The sequence below is a fragment of the Grammomys surdaster genome, unplaced genomic scaffold (genome assembly GCF_004785775.1).
Source record: "Grammomys surdaster isolate TR1022 unplaced genomic scaffold, NIH_TR_1.0 269, whole genome shotgun sequence".
Lineage (NCBI taxonomy): Eukaryota > Metazoa > Chordata > Mammalia > Rodentia > Muridae > Grammomys > Grammomys surdaster.
This window is the reverse complement of record NW_021604710.1, coordinates 2147445-2168480: the sequence shown is the minus strand read 5'-3', so window position 1 is coordinate 2168480 and position 21036 is coordinate 2147445. Positions and strand designations below refer to the sequence as shown.

The 21036-nt window shown below is 37.5% G+C and overlaps 1 protein-coding gene across 5 annotated transcripts in view; it reads left to right on the top strand.

Annotated features, from left to right (window-relative positions):
* Positions 1-21036, top strand: part of Tpk1 (thiamin pyrophosphokinase 1) — a 311282-nt gene that overhangs the window by 85554 nt on the left and 204692 nt on the right. For all 5 annotated transcript variants that reach the window (XM_028776415.1, XM_028776416.1, XM_028776412.1 and 2 more), the window contains one exon: positions 4622-4691. In XM_028776415.1, the coding sequence (XP_028632248.1) occupies positions 4622-4691 (70 nt within the window). The remainder of the gene's footprint in view (positions 1-4621; positions 4692-21036) is intronic.

Sequence of the window (21036 nt, the reverse complement as noted above, 5' to 3'; positions counted from 1 at the left end):
GGAAATAGACAGCCTCAGTAGGTGGGATGTAGGGGACCCTCTAGAATGTACCAGAGACATAGGAGGTGAGAGATTCTCAGGACTCAGAGGGAGAGACCTTAGATGGAATCCCCAACAGTGGAGAGAGGGAACTTGTAGAATCCACCTCCAGTAGAAAGGGCATCAACTGGAGGGATGGGGTTGCTATCCCACAGTCAGAATTGTTTCTGTCTAAAAGAACTTTAGGGACAAAAATGGGATGAGGAACTGTAGGAAGGCAGAATGAACAGGAGGGGGATAATGACGGGACTGTAAAAAAAGATTAAAGATAAAAAAAATTACTAAAACCAAATGTAGTGACATGTTCCTGTAATCCTATAGTGTAGGAGGCTCATTCTGGAAGATGACAGATTCAAACAAGTAGCATACTAGTGGATATAAAAACAACTTTCTTAGTGGGAGAATATGAGGAGTATTGTATAGCTACCAATACTTACATGTCAGTCATGTGTGCCTGCTGCAGCCTTTTCTATTATTACATGAATGCAACAGCAATTATCCTTATGCTTACCATCCTGTCAATCTCAACACGTAATTATGTTGTCTGTATTGAATTTCTGCATCAATCGGGAAGCACATTTTAAAATACCGTAAATGTACAGAGTTGTCTGTACAAGTTAGCTCATCTTCCTCTGCACCTCCCTTCTTGCTTTAGGTACACTGTCTTTCTGCCATTTCTGGATTCTTATGTTAATTTGGTGGCATACACCGCAGTAACTTTGGTGGTTTTTCCATTAGAATCTGAGTTGTAGGGATTAGCTTAAAATCATTGTGTTAGTCAGTGTCCATAGATACTGGGACCAAAATTGAACTCCAGTGATTTAAAGTAACTGAAACGGCAACATTTTCTTTTCTTCCTCTCCTCCTCTTCTCTTTCTTTTTTTCCATATAAATATGTGGAATTATTTTAATAGTATACTTTGCAGTAAGTGCAATTACTTCTCTTCAGTTTTATTCGACAGAAGATTTTGAAAGCGCCAATTTACCCGTAACTGTGAGTGCAGTTCTTTTTTTGTTAATATTGCTAAATGCTGAGTTAAAAACCAGCACTTAAAAATATCTTTAATATACCAGAGCTGCTGAGATAGAAAAGTTGCTCCAGTGGTTTTTATTGAGTTTTAGTTTTCAGATGTTTATCAGCCTGAAGCGTAGTAAATGATTGTTCAACCATTACTAGACAATCTGCAAAAATTTTCCTGTATAAGCGAACGGACATTTTACGTTAAGAGCTAACTCATGCAGTAATGCTTAGGACAATTTAAATTATGACGAATGAACATTTTGAGACCAATTTATTGTGATTTATCTGACTGTTCCTTTAGCATGCCGTCCCCTTCTGCTTCTGTTACAGTCGTTCCCTTCCTGGTTACACATGTGGCAGGTGGCCTTGCGTGAACCTGTGCCAGCATTGCTTGCTATATTCTACAAATATTTTCTTTTGAATTTAATTTTTTATATAATTGGAAAATATTTTTGTGAATAAAATTTAAAAGAAGTAAAGAGCGTTTTTAGGGTACCTTATGGGAACCAAATTGTTTTCAAAGTGAATTTTTTTCCCTTCAGAAGGAATAAATCCCCATTTCTAACTTATGTGTAACAAGACTGTACATTTCCTTAGTTATTATTTTAACTCAGTTTTATAACCTTGGTAATATAAATAAATTTAGTTACTAAGTGTTTGTCTTTTCATAAACTTCCCTAAATCTAACATAAAATATGTTAGAAATAATAAGTCTTTAATTTTTTTGATTGAAAAACAAAGGGAATTTTAGCAGAGCTGGGTGTGTTGAGTTCCTTTATGTGTCTCTTCCTTTGATGCTGCCTCTGTCTGCTCATTGCAAATGAAGCTTTTGTTAGTGTAGAGGACTTACATACCTTTGCTTTTCACTCAATTCTCTTCCCCAGCAGCATGTGCTTGGTTGCCTACCAAATGAAAAATGTACCGGTTTTTGTTTGTTTTTTGTTTGTGTATGATATCACTAGGAACAAAACCATGCCTCACAAATGCTAGGTCAGCACTCTATCACATATCTTTACCCCTGGCTCTTAAAAAGACTTAAATGTTGAATTCAGCTGATCTTTACTATGTAATATAGTATGGAAATTGATATCATTATGCTTGTTAATTTTTACCAATTAAACACTATTTGTTACATTTTATATTGCTTTAGTAAATAAATTTTTACATAAAAGATCTCATATACTTGTTAATTTTGTTTATGGAGAATTACTTTTTATACTCTGAGGGTAATTACTGATCGTTTACCATCTGTTTCTATTAATCAGTCTTTTTATGCTCCCCAATCAGTGATGTTTTGCTATTTTATGTAAGTTCATTTCTCCCTCTTCACTGATGATGACTTTGATATGTAGGAAATGTGCCACAAATTCTGTGAACTTCTGTTATATTCATAGCATAATAGAATTCTGGGTTCCAGTCATTGTAAAGTGTTTAGGGTGGTTAATGAAACTAGCCATCTCTCTGAGTTGTGTGGTAGCTTGGGCTATTCTTTTTAAGAATATAAACTTCTCATACTTTTAAAATTTTAACATAAAGCAGAGAAGACTGTTTATTGAATGCCCAGTGTGTTCCTATGTTGTTACTAGATGTCAGTATTAAATTACTAATTGTTTAATGGCCCTACACTATAGTGAAGAACCTCAAGCTAAAACTTAAGTGTTTTACCCCTTTAGCCTGATTTTGTTTCATATATGTCAGGGATCACAGAGAAAATAGACTTTGATGGACTTTTCTGTCTGTCCATAGAGTATGTTAGATATCTATTACATTCTTTCTCCCGATGTTAACATATCAAAATTAGAGTTGAATGTTCTAAATCTTCTTAAATATATAGGTAAATCTACACATACAAAGGTGATAGGATGGTTTTAAGATGAAGAAGTAGGTCAACAGAGTAGTTTGTTTTTTCTGAAGCTTTCCTATCTTGGGCCTTTTGCTCATGCTAATGACTTAGTGTGGAAGACATTGAAACTTTGGACTAGGAAAGCAGTAGAATGGAACTTAATGGGCTGTTCTATTTGGAGCCTGAAAGACAATGCTGTGGAGAGTAATACAGACAGTGGAAACCTGCAGATAGGAATAAAGACTCTATTAGCAATTAGGATACAAGCTATTCATGAAATATTTTGAAAAAACAATCTGGCTATATTCTGCCACTTGCTTGAGACTAAATTAGAAAGTAATGGACTAACGTCTTTGGTTGAGGAAATTTTCAGATGGCATAAATTTGGGGCTGTGGCATCATTACTACTGATTACTCTTATATAAATCTACAATGAAAAAGGAACTAATGTACTTAGTAGTTTTGATCCTAATAGTTTTGTAGGGGCGGAAGACAAGACCTTGGTCTGTTAAAGGTAAAGAAATTGCCACGATATCCTGTTAAATCATCAATATTTTGCAACCATTCCTACTCTATAGGATAAAAAAGTAGTTCAATCTTAACTCCTAGGGCAAGGATTTAAAAAAAAAAAAAAAAGTAAGTGAGGCCAAGGCTCTCTACATCAACCTGATCAAATCTCACATGAACTCTCAGACACCCAGGCATCATACACAAAGCCTTTCTACATATATATTATGGCTTCCAGCTTAGTGTTTGTAATGGAATTCCTAAGTGTGAGGACAAGTGGGCCTTTGCCTTCCCTGGGGCTTTTTAAATTTTTTCTTTGTTTTTGTCCAAATCCAATGTGTTTTTGTTTTATCTCATTTTAATTTTTTTTGAAAAAGGAGTACTAAAAAGTAGCAACAAATTGTCTTAAAGGTCCTTTCTTGAAAATTGATTTAATAGTTTAAAAACAGTAATCTTAACTAATATTAACATACAATTATTAACATAATATTGATATTGACATAATTGAAGAGAGGTTTTATAAATTGAAAGAGAGTTGAAGGAATGTCACATACAGAAGGAAGACAAGAATGAAACATTTGGAGAAAGGCTGAGTTCAGGTAAGACTGTCCACAGAAATGTTTCAGGGAAATTCCCAGAGACAAAAAGGACGACAAGAAGTAATTGTGTTAATATGACTTAGAGTCATCAGGACATGAGAGACGCTTCCTCAGCTTTGGAAAGCACCGTTTGCTTAGGCATAATTTTGACGTTCAGAACATCAGAGAAAAGGATTGTCTTCATTGTTTCCAGAGAGAAGACAAAGGAGGCACAGAGCAATGAGACAGTCTGATACTTGAAAGTACCACTGTTCCCAGTGGAAGTTCAATGCCAGCATGTTAATATAGTCAGAGCAACTGACTGGCCGAAGCTGCCTTCATAAGCCCAAATCCAGCCTCTGTAATAAAAGAGGAAAACAAATGTAGAACAGGGTAGCACCACACCATCTCCACTTCGCTTCTGAGGGCCTGGAGAAGATGCAGAGAGTCTGTGGGTGGTTCTGGTTTCCTATGTAGAGTCACTTGCAGTAACAACGGACATATTGTAAGGTAAAGTCATGACCCAGGGTAGTGTGGCAGTGTGTTCTGAATGTTTGCTTTTTAGTGATGCTCATACCAGAGACTGTGCTTGGCCATCTTTACTGACATGATTTGTACTCTTTTTGTTTGAAGCTCTCTTAAGAGCCTGTGCTGATGGAGGTGCCAACCACGTATATGATCTCACTGAAGGAGAGAGAGAAAGGTAAGCTCCAACAAGTCTGTTCGCATGCTTTTCACTTCTGCTGCTCCTTACTTTAAATCATTCTTGGTGACTGTTTCTTTTTCTTCATATTCATCATAGGAAACTACCTCTGAGAGGGAGGACTCAGCTGCATACCCATGATGCATTATTTCTTTCTTTGAATGAGATCTCTTAGAATTAGGATCAACTTTATTCTTGTTTTTAAATTTAATTCTTGTTTATTTCTATTCTATTAATTTAAAGCCTAGTTAAGTCAAGTTATCACATATTGAAATTTGTGAGGACTTTAAAGATTGAGTGAAATAAAACCTTAAATGACTATTTATGTTGGTACTAATACACTTTAAATGAATAAAAACTGTACTCCTTGAAAAGAACTAGTTTGTTATAGAAAAATGTGAGGTTTTATACTAGTGTTGGATAAATCTCAGTAGCACTTACTGTTTCTTAATTACTTCTGAGTTACAGACAGATTCTTGGAGAGAGGCTCTCTAATTAACTGCTCCTTGCATTGTCTTGGTTTCCTGACCTTTGTGTGGTGAGATATTTTTCAATGAGTGAACATGTTTGATAGAAACAGATTTTCAAACTAGTTTACATGTGAACGTGTTTGCTGCCCAACTCATTTGGAAACACAGAATTTCACAGTGTAGATTTGAGTACACAGTTTGTGAAAACTCAGTTTGTGAATACACTGTTCAGTCATTCTCATATGTGTTAGTAGCTGTATTGAAAGGGTTGGCATTTGAGAAATCGCCTGCTTGCTTCCAAAACAAAAATAAAAATATTATGGCATAACAGGCCCTGTGTGGGCATTAAACATATGTGGTTTGAAGTCATGTATTTTTCTTTGTAACATCAGAATGTTTAACTTCAGCTTTCTAATACCAGAGGTACGGTTGAGAGCAGCTGGTTGCATATTGTGGAGAAGTTGTGTTTCCTTTGAGATCAGATGCTAACGTCTGGAGACTGGCTGCAGTTATCAAAAAGGCAATAATAGTGACAGCCTAGGACAATTAAATTTCATTTACTTATTTTCTACACAACTTTGCAAGTTTCTCTAACAAATACCTGACATGGACAATGTCTGTAAAACAGCTAAGTTGATTTAAAAAGTACCTTGGCATATAGTTCAGAATAGGAAGTCATGTCACGGGGCTCAGGTTATAAACTGAGCATTGTCTGTCTCATGCCTATATCCTGGTTGCTACCAAGTAGTTGGCACTTGAACACTATTTCCCTAATGGTAGACAAAGCTCAGGAACATGGCAGTTGAACATTATTTCTCTAACGATAGACCCAACTCAAGAACATAATTAAAAGCAGGACTCGGTAAGTATTAAATTAGCACTTTCTACCTATTCCTTGATACTGAGAACCATCTGAAATGCTTATGAAGAATTACAGATCTTTATATTGGGTATTTTATTTATTTGAGCCAAGCATTCCCAATGATAAAAGGGAACATTTTTTATTCATATTTCAAAGCAAAACATTAGTGATTTTGGAAACAGGTAACATTATTTTTGATATTACTTTAATTTCAAAGTAACAATCAAGTATTCCTCATCATATTATAAATAATCTTTTGTTTGTTTGATTTTCTTGTTTTGTTCTTAGAGGCAGGTTTCCACTACATGGCCCTGGTTGTCCTGGAACTCACTATGTAGACCAGGCTGGCCTTTTCAAACTCACAGGTTCTCTGCCTCCTGAGTGCAGGGATCACAGGTGTTATGCCCCGTCAAATTTACAAATAATCTTATTGAAGACATTCAGGAATGTATATAATTTATCTTACAATTGTTTGTCTACATATGAAGATGTTTAGTGAAGCAGTGTAGTTAATACTCATTGATTTTCAGGTTGTAATGATGCTTGTAGTGATTTTTACTCTGATGCCTTGGGACATAGTTGGCCTGGGGAAGGGTAGAGTACCTAGAAGTGATAAGTGAAGCTAACTGCTTTGCGTGGGAATTAAATCCTTTGAATAAATCTCATTATTTCCAGGCCCTGACCAGTAAAACCAATTGGATACAGGTGACTACACATAATTCCTCTTAATTGTATTTTTTAACAAAAAGCCCTCACAATGAAAAACAAAATAAAACACCAACAAAACACTGAGCTTTAAAAGGCCAAATTACAGTTTGTGGGCTGAGGCTGGCTTTTTTTTTTTCATATTTTTTTTTCATTAGCAAGTGTGTCTATACTATAGAGGCCTGTAATTATTCAACAAAAAAATGGATTCTTTTAAAGAACAATGTCTGGTTGAAGATAACATGAAGCATTCGTACATTTGAGGTAGAAAGGAAGACCAAGGTGGAAGCAGGGGATGGCACAGTTATCCAGGGACAGCAGGGTTATCTAGGGCAGCATAAGTGAGTCATCGCTGGGCCCCTCTCCTTTTGATTGAGAGGCAAAGCCTGATGTGTTACTCCCACTGCTTGCCACTCTGCTTCTAGACATCAGTCTATAATGAAGCTAGCCTTTGTGGAGCACCTAAACAAAATGGGTGTATGTCCTCGGCCATGGCTAGGCCTGCCAGCTGCCCTGCTTCTCAACAGGGCCACTTGAGAGAGAGGACTGAGGGTGGCATGTGAGGTCGGGCAAACAGTCTGAGAGGCTCAGGAGGATGCAGTGCTGTGGAACCTCAAGAGGCAGCACTCTGGATATGAACTGGGCTGTCGACAATGCACAGGAGGGATGGCAGACAGAAGAGAAGCAGGAGGAGGTGATGGCTGAACACCAAGGGAAGACATTCTGCACAGTAGTGGCATGATCCTGGGTTTGGTGCATCTGAGTTGCACTGAGTTAGAAGACTCAGAAGTGGCTGCTGACTTTAGCTGTTTTCAGTTAGCAGAAATGCAATGCCTAGTTATTGTGGAACATAGACAGTACATGGTTAAACACTAGAAATACACCTTATAAGGAAGGAGTGTATCTAATGTTCTCTCACAATGTACTTTTAGAGTATTAAGTCTAGTGCTGTAAAACCTTGAAAGATAAATTTTGATTCTCAGACTTGCTGAGATTCTAGGTAGCCTTGGTTGCCTGGATATATTATATAGCCCAGGCTGGCATTGAAGCTGGGCATCTAACCACTGGGAGCTCCAGTTCTGCACTGGAACCACTTCATTCCTCAGAATCTTGGTTACATTTTGTTGTCATCAGAACAGTAAACATGAGACTTTACCTTCAGCACACTGCTAATCTTACAGTACAGTGCTGTTGAGTACAGTGTTGGACACACTGTAGTGTGGGCCTCTGAGCTGATTTGTCTTGTTTCACTACCATGTCATTGTCATTACTCTGTCGGGGGCTCCTCACCTCTGATGCTTTTAGCTCTGGAAGCTTCCATTCCCCACGCTGACAGTGTATTTCAGATGCTTCCTGCAGTGTAGTTGTACAGTACTTGCAGTTCTGTGTATGACGTACTCCACCTAGTAAATGCCTCATATCCAAGCCATCTTACTTCAGTAGTTATCAGCCTTTGCTTTAATCCTAAAAGCAACTTACCTTCAGCTATCAGGTTTTGTTTGATAAAAAGTAAACAAAAAAAATCTGTTTTTCTACTGCAAAACAAAGAATGGTAATCAGTATGATAGTGGGTAGGAAGAAACAAAAAGAAAAAAATCAAAAATATCTATTATTTATTTCTTCCTAAACAGCAAAGAGTTTCACTGAATTTGTCTATTGATTCTACCCTTTGAAACAATAGAGATTACTATTCACTTGCCAGCAATTACTTGTTCAAGTGAGTGTAAGTTTGATATACAAAAACTTCTTTTCTTTGAAAATTGCCCAGCTACCTTACATAATGAGTTTTGAAATGAATGCATATTTGACTAGTTATTCCACTTTAACATTCTATAAGATTTAGAATGGTTTTGATTTCAGACAGATCTCAAATTAATAATCTAACAATACATCTCCATTTCAAACAAAAATTGCTCCTAAACAAAAACCATGGTCTATAATCTGTGTGTGCCTATACTAGTTTGTTATAAGACTAATACTGACTTCATAGAATGGGATTGGTTGTGCTCCCACCTTTCTTATGTTGTGAAGCAGTGTGGGGCCTGTGGTCTTAACTCTTCTCTCAAGAGAACTTCCTTTTCCTACCTGACTTCTTAAGACGAGTTCATTCTTCTTAACTGTTGTTTATCTACTTAAATACTTACATTTTCTTGACTTAATTTTGGCAAGCCATATATATCTAAGCATTACCAATCTATTCTGAATATCTCAGGTGTTTAGAATATGAGTTTTTGAAGTACTTATACTCTCTTTACCTGGACTCTATCAACTAACCCCCTTCTCATCTCTCATTTGACCATCTTGGGTTATCTCCCTCTTTCTTGGGCTGGTTTGTTAATCTTGTCTATTTTTTCCAAGAATCAACTCTTTGATGGATTCTACTTATTGTCATTTTACTTAAATTTTAAGTGAACTTCTATGTTAATCTTTACTAATGAATGCTTTGGGGTTTGGAAGATTCTTGGTTTTCATTGAGTCTGAAAAGAATCTACAGATTGAGATTGACCAATGGCTTACAACACAAGGCTAGTAAAATGAATCCCAACAATTATATGGAATTATAGAGTGAATGGATAGCTAAATCTATAAGTAGCAGAAAGGGTAGTGACAAAGAGAGCGAAATAACCAACCTGAAATTATACCACAAAGCCACAATAACAAAAGCAACTTAGTATTGACATGGAAACAAGCCTGTAGACCAGTGTAGTAAAATAGAGGACACAGGAGTCATCTAGCTTCTTGAGTAGTTAACACATCCCTTTTAACATTTGTTTACTTACTTGCTTATTTAGTATATGTGTGCACACTGGTGTGGTCTCAGCATGAGTGCGGAGGTCAAAAGACAACGTATGCTGAGTCAATTATCTCATTTCACTGTGTGGCTTCTAGGAATTGAAGTCACGTCTGTAGGTTTGATGACATATATGCAATTTTAAAAGAATAAGAGTGGATGGGGCTAGAGAGCTTGCTCAATGGTTAAGAACACTTGCTGTTCCTGGAGTGGACCCAAGTTCAAGTTTGTTTCCCAGCTGTATCTGGTGGCTCACCACATTCTACATCTCAGGTTTCAGGGATTCACTGCTCTATGGTAGCATCTGTGGGCACCAGGCATCCATAGAGTATACATATATGCACACAACATAAAACAAATTCATAAAAGAAAGTAGAAGTTGGGTTCAGTTGAGAGGATAAAGGGAACCAGATAGAGAAGGAAGTGGGAAGAAGAAGGTGAGTGTGAACAGAGGGGAAGAAGTGAGACGAAGTACAATAAGTTTGTTTGACAGTATTACAATTTAACCTGTTGTTTGTGTGCTAGAATAACATATTGAAAAATGCATTTAAAATATTCTACAAACTAATATTAAAATTAATTTAATCACTTGTTTAAAATGAAATCTCAAAGTATTTACATGATAATATACTTAAAAGATTGTTTGATTTCATGTTCTATTAAAATATTTTTATTTAAGTTGTCAAATACAGGTTAGTGCCACTAAATAAAAACCAAACTATTTAACATATTAGAAAAACTAGTGGAATCTCCAGAAACTGTCTTTCTAAAAAGCACCATCTCAAGAATAATAGCATGAGTACAGGCCAGGCCAAGTATGATGGCAAAAGCCTTTACTCACAGTACTAATGTGACAGATGCAGATGGGTCTCTCTAAGTTCCAAGCCACCCAGGTCAATTTAGTGAGATCCCAGGCTACACAGTGAGACATGGTGGTGCATGCTTTTACTTCTACAACTCAGAAGACAGAGGCAGCAGATCTCTATGAGTTCGAGGCCAGCCTGGTCTGCAGAGTGAGTTCCAGGACAGGCAGGGTTACAATGAAAAAAATCTGTCTCCCTTGATGCCCCAGGGAAGGGTGATGTGAGGAGGGAGTGGTGAGGTGGAGGTGGGTGGGTGTATGAGGGGGTGGGTGAGTGGGGGAGGGGTACATAGGAAAGGAGTACTATTAGTTTGTAGAAAATTTTGAATGTGAATACTTGATATTGCTGAATCTTGCAAATTTAGTCTCATTTTGAGGTAACTGGTTATCAGGTGTATCTCTAAATATAAATGTAAGGACTAAATGCTAGGACACACACCTTATGTATGCATAATTAGGAATGTCTTTGTGGATTTTAGTAATCAACACATATTTTTTAAATGTAGATTTTACTGAACTGTCAATTCATTAAATTATCATTTGTGAATGTTGTGTACGAAGAGTATGGTCTTTTAGCATCAAGATATTTACAAAAGTTGAATAAATCTTTGCTTAAAGTTAAAAAAATGAAAAACGCATGTACTATGTTTTAGTGTTATATAAAGAGAAAATATTCAGTATATAATAAATTATGAGGCATGGGATCATTGTAGTTCATGGTGTATGCATACAGGTACATATTTGTAAGTGCCTATGTGGTTGGTTGTTGAGAGAGATTTTCCTGTGTCTCATGGCAAAAGCTAAACTCCTTGAGTTATGGTTATCTTTTCAGATATGTCTAGTTTTTTTCTTTGATTCGTACACAAAGAGAATTGTCTAAACATGCCATATTCTACTCTCTTGTTTTGCTTGGGCCTTGTCTCATGGCTTACCTTGTACACAGAGTTATGAAGGTTCTGTTCTGAACAGACTAATCAGTACTTGAAAATCCTGTGCTGTGCTGGTTATTGACTAGTATTAATGGAGGACAGCATTTCTTGTAGCAGTGCTGTCTGTGTACCGGTGTTCAGCTGACGTTGAGTTTGCACCTGAGCACCCCTCTCCTCCCAGCCCGCCTGCTGCAACTTGTCTCGTTCACTGTGCTCCTGCCTATACAGCACAATGTCTCATTTCTATTTTACCTTGATTTAGAGTTGTAAGGACTTACGTCCTTTACTAGATTATAAATTTTTAGTGATCTATTGCTTCTTAACTTTGCATAATGCTTTTTAATTATTTACTCTCTCATTTTATCTTGTGAAGACGTGGCTTATACCCTTCACTGGGTGGTGAGCTGCTCGATTTTGGTAATCACACTTGATCATCTTTGCATGCCTCTAATATCTAGTGCACTAATGAGCATCTGAAAACTTGTTGGATTAATGTTCTTTCATTGATATCTCAACAGAGATGTCACTGAGACTAAGCTATTTTTTTAAGCAAGGGTTTTCTCACATGTAAAATTAGATTTTAAGTATGTTAATGCTGAAGAAATATTTCATAATTGCATATATTATGTTTGCACTAAGAAACTATATGTGATATAAATGTTTTATATCTAAACATGATATTTATTTTTGCTTAAAATAACTTAGCTTATGTTTTACTTATGACAAACTGTTATACTATTTTTCATTCTAATTTTATCAAATGCATCTTATTCTGAACAGCGTACTCAGATTTGGATTCATTAAAAGTTTGAGAACAGCATACACTATGGACATTAGTGCTAAATGTAAAAGGTGTGTGTGTGTGTGTGTGTGTGTGTGTGTGTGTATGTGTTATTCATGACTGGGATTTAGAGATTTTTAAGGCTAATTTGCAGAACAGTCTAAGAATCAGCTATAACTTGATGGTGTTCTGTCTAAAGATACTTGAAATGGTGAGGATTGTTTTCATCTTTGTTTCTCAGAGTAAATGATGGATACAGAAATCTGAATAGGAAGTGTTACAGGTTAATTTTATGCAGATATTATTTTATGTATCTAGATGCATAGGAAGGAATACTGTAATTTAAAAGACAGACTTCTCAAAGATGCGCCTGTATTCATACAAAAGGTTCTCTGCCGAGCACTCTTACTCAGTGATAGGACTGAAAGAAAGATTTGTTTAGTGAAAAAAGCACTTAATTTTTTTTCTGTTAACATTTCAGAGTAGAGGATACAACTCAGTGGTGATGTGAGGTGATTCTCTAGAATGTATCGGACATAGCACTGGAAAGAGATCCCTGTTTAAACTTTCAGTTTTTTCTATGCCTGCAAGTCTCCAATCAGCAGATTGGTCATACTTCCTAGAGGATGAATGTTGTAGCTCCACTTATCCATACTAAACTGTGTTCCAGGTAAACCAGGATGAAAATATAATTGAAATAACCGGGACCTGGGAGATCACTTAATCAATATGGATGGCCTAAATTCAGGTCTCTATTACCCACATGACAACCCGAGTTAGAGCCCTAGATTTCACTTGACAGCACTTACTGACTCCTGTCAGTGTTGGACTGTAGCGTGCCTGTGGGTCCTGTTGGGTTGAATTGTCTGCAGCCGGAAGGGGCTGGGACTGAGGCTCAGGGAGGCAGAGGCGTGGGCAGTTGACTGTGTTCACTCCACTTGTGGGGCTGGGTGGATGTCGGGCTGTGAGAAGCTGTGGGACTGTGTTTTGTTTGTGGAGGGAACACAGTCTGGCACATTGTGTGTGTGTGGGGGGGGGGCAGAGCTCTTGAGTTGGAAGTCCCTGGGCCAGGAGGTGGCGGGGAAACCGACTGATCCCAACCCCTTGAGCTCTGAGGTGCTGCTGAGAGGTCATAGAAAGGCCGAGGAGGGTGGAGGTGGGGATGGGCAGCATACAGGCTGGATCAACCCGCAGCCAAAGAGGAGAGGGAGAGAAGCTCTAGCAAGTCTCAGGGATGAGACTCTTGGTCATGGCAACTTGCTTGGCTGGGTCATAGCTGGCTCAGCTTGCTCCCTTGAGTTGGTGGCCTCCTTGGCTGGAACATAGGGAGGTCATCGGTGGGAGATTAGATTGCGGCTCTGTAGTTGAAGACTTTCTCCGCGGTTCCCCACAGCCCCAAAGAAGAGGGAGAGTCCATGGTCTTAAGATCTTTATTGTCGTGGCAGAAAATGAATGAAGCTGTACTCCTAGTATTCTCAGGGCAGGCCTGAGGTTAAATACCTTCTTCAAGGAGGAGGGTCTGGGAAGGAATGCCTAATTGGCTAGGCCCTCTGGCCTTTAGGTATCTCATGAATATGGAGATTTATCTTTAGGCTTTGTGGCCTATAGTCACGCCCTCTACCTGTGCTATGTGACTCATGGCCACAAACCTCTCTGTGGGAGTGGCTGTAGCTATGTGAAAGGAGCCAGTGACCCAGAAGCAAGGCAGAACTCCTACAATCCTTGAGGGTCTCCGGGGTTCAAGGCTTGTTCTTGACCAGGTACCCAGCTGCCTCTCATAGCCCCACATGTAAGTTGTCCTTTAACTTGTATGTGCACACCATGACATGACCCCCAATACTACAAACAAACAGAAAACAAATGCCCCCCATAAAGAATGTGACAGAAGACACTCAACAGAGTTCTATGTTCCACGTGCATGTACTTGCATGTGCACCTTACACCCACATGTGCACATAGACAGAAACATGTACACCTGACCAACAAAAATAAAAAATAACAAGTAACTAAACAAGCATCCATGGAGACCACTTCCTAAGGCAGCTTTTAAAGCCTTTACCAGCATAACTAACTCAGGCATCCTGGTAGCAAGTGTCCTTTATGCCTTCAGAGGAAGCAGTGACATGTTGTAAGTTAGTCAACCATTTCTTCTCTGTCCGTTTCATAGCAGGTAGCAGTTGCTCGAGGTTAGGAATTTTGTAGTGAGGTGCATTAGATTCCATCTGAATGTGCGGCTGCTACACTAGTGCAACGCTTATGGCCACTTGGAGAACTTGGGCTGCCATTGCTTATGTTAAGGGTTTCAGGAATACATAACTATCTGTGGAGAATATAGAGAAATTCTGACTAAGAGTAATACATTGATTGATAATAAAATAGTGCATAAGCAAAGAAAATTCAGGATGACCTTTCAAAGGTTTGGTATAGTGATAGCTATATTATATATTATTATTATAGCTATTTTTGATAGCTTGGTGGACACCTGATGAAGTTCATGGGAGTGTCACACACATATCCTAAGAACTGTTTTGCAAATACTTGTACTACATACACAATAATTTCAAGCTCTTTTCAAATTATGGTTGCATTGGAAGATGTAGTGTTTGACCCTTAATTTCTTTTTAATTTTACTTATCATTGATTGGGTGTGATTTTTGGCTGTAACCTTGATATTTAGCTATCTTTGAAGAGATGTACAATTCTGTACTTCCACCACAATCAAGAGTTAAACATATTTATTATCCCCAGAACTTGGATCATATCTCTTTGAAATTGAACTGTGGGTTTCTCAGCCCTGTAGAGTGTCATATAACGGGCAGTTCTTTGGGCTGAATTTCTCTCCCTTACCAAATACTTGTGCATTCGCTCATATTAATGTGTTATCAGTAGTGTGCTGTTTTTGTTGGTGTGTAATCTTCTAATGAATGGGACACTATGAATTTGTGTATGTACTCTACACAATTAATACATCTGTGCTAGATTTTCTGAACTTGACCCAAGCTAGGGTGGTACAGGCATATCTGCTAGAAATGGCGAGAGTCACTAAACCAGCAAAGCTCTCTGACACAGTTCCAGCAAAGCTGAGCTGAATGTGCAGTTGCTGTCATTCGTATCTCCCACTTTTGGGTTTTGGTCTCTATGTCTTTCATTCTTGGAGACTTTCTGTATTATGATTAATTTTATGTCCTTTTTTGAGAAAATTATGTCTGAGTCTTTTAAGAAAAAATCATAAAATAACTTTTTCTGGCCCTAATTGGAAGTCTTCCTAATGCCCTGGAGATCATTAATCACAGATAAGTACATAATAGATGAAGCCATTACTCCAGGCATCTTTTTGGAGTGTCTGCCCCTGAGCAAACTCAATCAGTATAATTGGTGCAGGGTAAGCAGAGACAATTGACAAACTGACTGGCCAGGAGGACAGATTACTGATTAAAAGCCCTCCCTTTACAATAAGCTTAGAACTCTTTAAAGATGTAGGTTAAAGATAGTGCATCATACAAGGTACGCTCTGGATTAATCAAACTCAGTAAACAAGATAGACTGACTAAAACTTCTCCTACTTTATAGCATAAATGATGAAACATACAGTAAATGAATTAGGTATTGATATTTACTATTCATAAAAAGACAAGTTCAGATATTTTCTGTTTGTCTGGAGTGCTTTCAAGCTACAAATACTTCTAGCCTACAAGCAGGCTGTCATATCATGTGTGTGTGCTTTGGAGATGACATTCTTTAGATTATTTAAGTTGGTTGATAATAAAAATAAAATCTGTTTTGTTTGTACTTACTAATTGTGACTGAACTTATAAACTAGGACATGTAATGAAAAATCAAACACATAATCTGTACTTCTTGGATAATTGTTAGTCTGTTTTTGTTCTGTGAAACCTGTATAAATAAAGAAGTAGTCTGGATGCTAGTTATTCAGAGATGCATGATTCCCTAGACCCTGCCTGATTCCCTCCCTTCCCTCTCTGACTCTTTATCTCTTCTGTGGGCCCTGTCAGCAAACAAGAGCCAGGGAAGACCCCCAGCACTAGGGTCATCTGGAAAGAGGGAACTTTAGGTGAGAAAATACCGCAATAAAATTGGCCTGTAGGCCAAACTGTTGGATATTTTCTTCATTTAAGAATGCACCATTGTGGTCTGTGCTACCTATGGGCAGGTGGTCCTGAAATGTAGAAGATAGCAGGCTGAACAAGCCATAGAGAACAAGTCAGTAAGTAACACTCTTCAGTGGCCTATGCATCAGTTCTTGCCTCCAGAGTTCTTGTCCTTGAGTTCCTGCCTTGGTTTCCCTCTCTTATACACTGTGACCCAGACATGTTAGCCAAATCACCTCTTTTCTTCCTGAACTGCTTTTCGTAATGATGTTCACAACAGCAACAAAAACCAAACTATAAACCACCCCATTCCTGCATTTACCTCTTAGTTGGCGTCTGCCACTGCTTCTCAAGAGCTTCTTCTGGATGTTCATTAGTTATACAAATTAGAACTAATGAAAGTCCTGGAAGGTGTCAACAATGAGGGTTTTAGAACTGATTAAAAAGACTCACATAAATAACCTACATTTTCCGTATCAGATAAAAAATGTTGAAAATGCTAGGTCAGTCTTATTAGATATTTTTATAAGATAAGACAATATATACACCTTTTTATGTAATAAATTGGTAGCAAGAATTTGAGCATAAATTTGAAATCAATAACCTTCACTATATAAAATAGTTAATTCCACCTCCCTGTGACAACTTGCTTTAGTGATGGAATTTGTTTTCATTTTTTTCAAGTACTTCAGGCAGAGATAGGAAATACAGTTTTCACTATGCTTTAATGTACACAGGAAGGAGACCTGCACACGCCTTCCTTTGGGAAGAGCAAGTTCTTGGTTCTGCTTAATTCGTACAACATACCCTGAGCAGTGATTCGTCATTTGCTGCCATAAGTTTTATAAGTTTCTATTTGAAAAGTATCTATACAGTCAAATCACTGAGCTCTGGAAGCAGGCCAATACTATTAGGTCTTTGAATCAAAATGATGGACAGGAGAAATGATTAGCACATTTAAAAAAGTACTTACTCCAGAAAGCTTGGTATTAAAGAAGCTTACACAACAAATTGTGAGGGTATATTTATCTTGAATTATTGATTAGATTACTTTAGTAATATATTTGAGTAGGGTGGTTATCAAATGTAAATCACAGAGCTTAAAGTTATCGTGTGTGGCTTTGAATCATTTGAGGGTACAAGAAGAGGGACAAATGTGTATGCAAAGGGCTGTGTTTGTCAGATCATTCCTGAGCTTGGAATAAATTCTTAGAGCGAGATCACTTTTAGCAGCTGCAGGAAGTCAGTTTACAACTAAATTTAATCAGAGGCATTGTTCTTTATGGCTATTCTATTTCATAAAGTATGTTCCTGACAGAACCTTTTTCCCTTCCTGCTCTGTGGATGGAATTCTCAGAAATAAATTACCTTCTGTTGATTGTTCAAAAAAACCTGGCATCATTTGTCAAAAGTTTGGAGTAACATATGGCTCTTTGAATTTTATTTCTTGAAAAAATAGTGATTGGGGGCAATTATAAATTAACATAGATTCTGAGTTGGGTTTCTTCTTTAGTTTTTTTAAAAATGATTTTGTTATTTTTAATGATGTATATTTATTTGCAGGTGCATATGTGCATGTAAGTACCCAAGAAGGCCAGAGGCATCAGATCTTCAATAGCTGGAAATGTAGGTGGTTGTGAGTCACTTGACATTGATGCTAGGAATTGATCCTGGGTCCTCTGGAAGACCAACAATTAATATGAACGGTTGAATCTTCTTTTCTAAGTCTTTTTTTTTAGGGAGTCATAAGATAGCCTCTGTCTGGCTTTTCATACACACTTATACAAGTCATTTATGTGTTTGCAGTTGCAAACAGTCATTTATATACTTCTTCTGTGACTTTCAAATTATTAAAATTGGAGTTTTGTACTGATGGACAGAGATCCAGAAAAACAACCTTAATTCTAGGGTCGATGTCATTGTGTTTGGCAACACATCACCATAGGCCATGACATTTGTGTTGATGACTAAGTTGCAGCTAAAGCAGCAATGTCTCCTATTGCCAGGAAACAGAAAATTGACAGGTGGAATTCAGTTTACTCAAGGGTTCATTATAAATTTTATGATAAAATATCCAAGTGGTGAACCTTGAAATAGCCTTGCAATCCAAGGAAGCAATCTCTGAAGTTTTTTGAGCTGTTCTTCTTATGAACTTGAGTTTTGCCTCTTCTTCTACTCAACTGTCATACAGTATAAACTTTCTTTCACAACTAAGCTTCAATGTGTATCTTACCACAAACCTTTACTGATAACTCCCTATTTCAATAGATCTAAAGTAGGGAGGAAAACCTCCCTAACCATCCTTTACCATGATGCCTCATGAAGTTGAAATTGATACCCATGCTGCTTTACTTAAGTGGATAAGATTCTTTGCTTTATTTATCTTTGAAAATAATGTTAGCAGTCAGGAGCAGATGATAGAAATAGAAATTAATTATCCAATACCAAAGGATCAGCATTGAATATATTCATACAAGTACCATTATGCAGAGTGAGCTGTTATATTTAGGAGTATATATTTACACACACACACACATACGCACACATATGTATATGACAATTAATGAAAAAAGGGACTATTAATTTTAAAGAAAGTAAGGATGAGTTATGTAAGAGGGTTTGGAGGAAGGAAAGGGAAGTGGAAATAATGTAATTTCAAAAAATAAAATAAATAATTTTGGGGCTGGGGAGGGAATATGACCTTCCATTCCTAATTAAAAGGCTGTCTCCAGTTGACAAATGTCTATAAAGGAAAACTTAATTTTCCCCAGTGAAATCTCAGTGAGTATTTCAACATTAAAACAAAAACCATAGCTCTCATCTTAAAGAGAATAAGAGTTTATGCTGGAGTCATTTTGAATGACCATAGCCCAGGAATACAGATTTCGGTTTCCCAGATTCCATGTTCCAGAGTGGAAGCAGTTTTACAAAGCTTGTATAGTTTTACAGAACACAGAAAGTTGTAAATCAAGAAAAATTTAAAATTCACTGGAAGGTACATCAGAGAGGCAGCTACACTGAGATGAGGGAAGCTTGCCTATAGACTCAAGATGTTATCTGATGGCTGGCATTCTTAGCTTTTGGATTATAGAAGCTAGTTGCCTGCTAAGTTAATAGGTTATAAGAGGTTTTTTTAATATTGTCATAAGACATTAGTTCTGACACAGAGAAGGACAAAGAATGCTTGTTCTAGAGAGCCATAACGTAGTCAAGATATAGTAATTATCCTCTGGACCTGCACCAGTCTGTCTCTCTGCAGTACTGAAGTGCTCATTAGCCAATACATCTCTGCAGATACTCCTTTTAGGAGTTTTCATTCACGTGAACTACACTGAAGTGTAGGCTTCACACCCAGCAGTACATAGCCAAGACAAATTAACTCATTGATGGTGTGTGTGTATATGTGTGTGTGTTTGCGTGTGTGTGTGTGTATGTGTGTGAGTGTGTGTGTATGTGTCTTTTCCAATATCTCAAGTACCCACAAATGTCCATCCACATTTCTCTGACAGTTCATAGGCTTTCTTCTCCTTCTTTGTCCCTCCACACTCACTGCTTTAACTCAATGGTGTCTAACTATGATATAGGATTCTCTGGTTAGGATTGATTATTTATTGATTGATTGATTATTTATTGATTATTTATTTATTTATTTATTCAATGTACATTTTGCCTGAATGGATCTGTGTGAGGGTGTCAGATGCCCTAGAACTAGTGAACTTCCATGTGATTGCTGAGAATCGAACTTGGATCCTCTGGAAGAGCAGCCAGTGCTCTTAAACCCTAAGCCATCTTTCCAAGCCTCTAAGCCATCTCCTCCAGGCCAGAATTTTTTTTAAATTCATCTTTTTTTCTGTATTTCATATCTTATATTTCAATAACTTTAGATTTCTATTTTTAAGTAGCATGTTAGCTTATTAAATACCATATGGCATTTTCAGACAAAGTGCTTTAGTATTTTCTTGTACCTTCTTCCTGCATTCCTTGGTGTCCTCTTGATCTACCCTTGTAACCTCTCCCAGAATCCCTTTTCCTCTTTCATGTCACACGTGTTCTTTAGCCCTATTAGAACCTTCCTTAGCCTCACATTCTACCTTCTCTCAGTCTCCTTTTAGCACAATTAGGATCTATCCATACACATACACACACATACATACACACACACACATACACACACAAGCACACACACACACATACACATACGTACACATTACAGATGTAATTAGAGGAAAGGATCTAACTATGAGAGAACTTGTAGTTCTTCCTGTCTTTAGGCCATTTTGCTTAATAGTATACTTTCCTGTAAATGAATTTTAATAAACTATTAATTGTTCATATGACTTTGCCTGCCACCCAATAACCAAGGAAACGTCCTAGGGATTATTTAGTCAGCTCTTGCATAATTACTGAGGGATTACCCTTAATCTACATATCTGTTCTCTAGACTGTTAATTCCCCAGTGTGGTCCCAAATTCTTGCTGTTTAAATCTCTCCTGGGCTAATTCTGCTCTGGCTGGCTGTCCTGGAGAGGCTTTTCACTTGGGCACATGCTCCTGGTTCATCAAGTTCAATAGAGATCTGCTGTTCTCCTGTCTTCCTTCGTAAACATTAATTGGTCTCTGTTTCTCATCTAATAAACGAAGAGAATGTATGCAGTTCTCTCAATCTCTGGCCACCATGACCTGCCCACCATGATGGACTATACCATCAAACTTTGAGTTAAATTAAACTCTTCCTTAAGTTGCTTTTGTCAGGTATTTCGTTAGAGCAACAAGTAACTAATACATAAAGAAATGATGGGTTCCGTCATGGCATCTTTATACATAGGTGTCATACCTC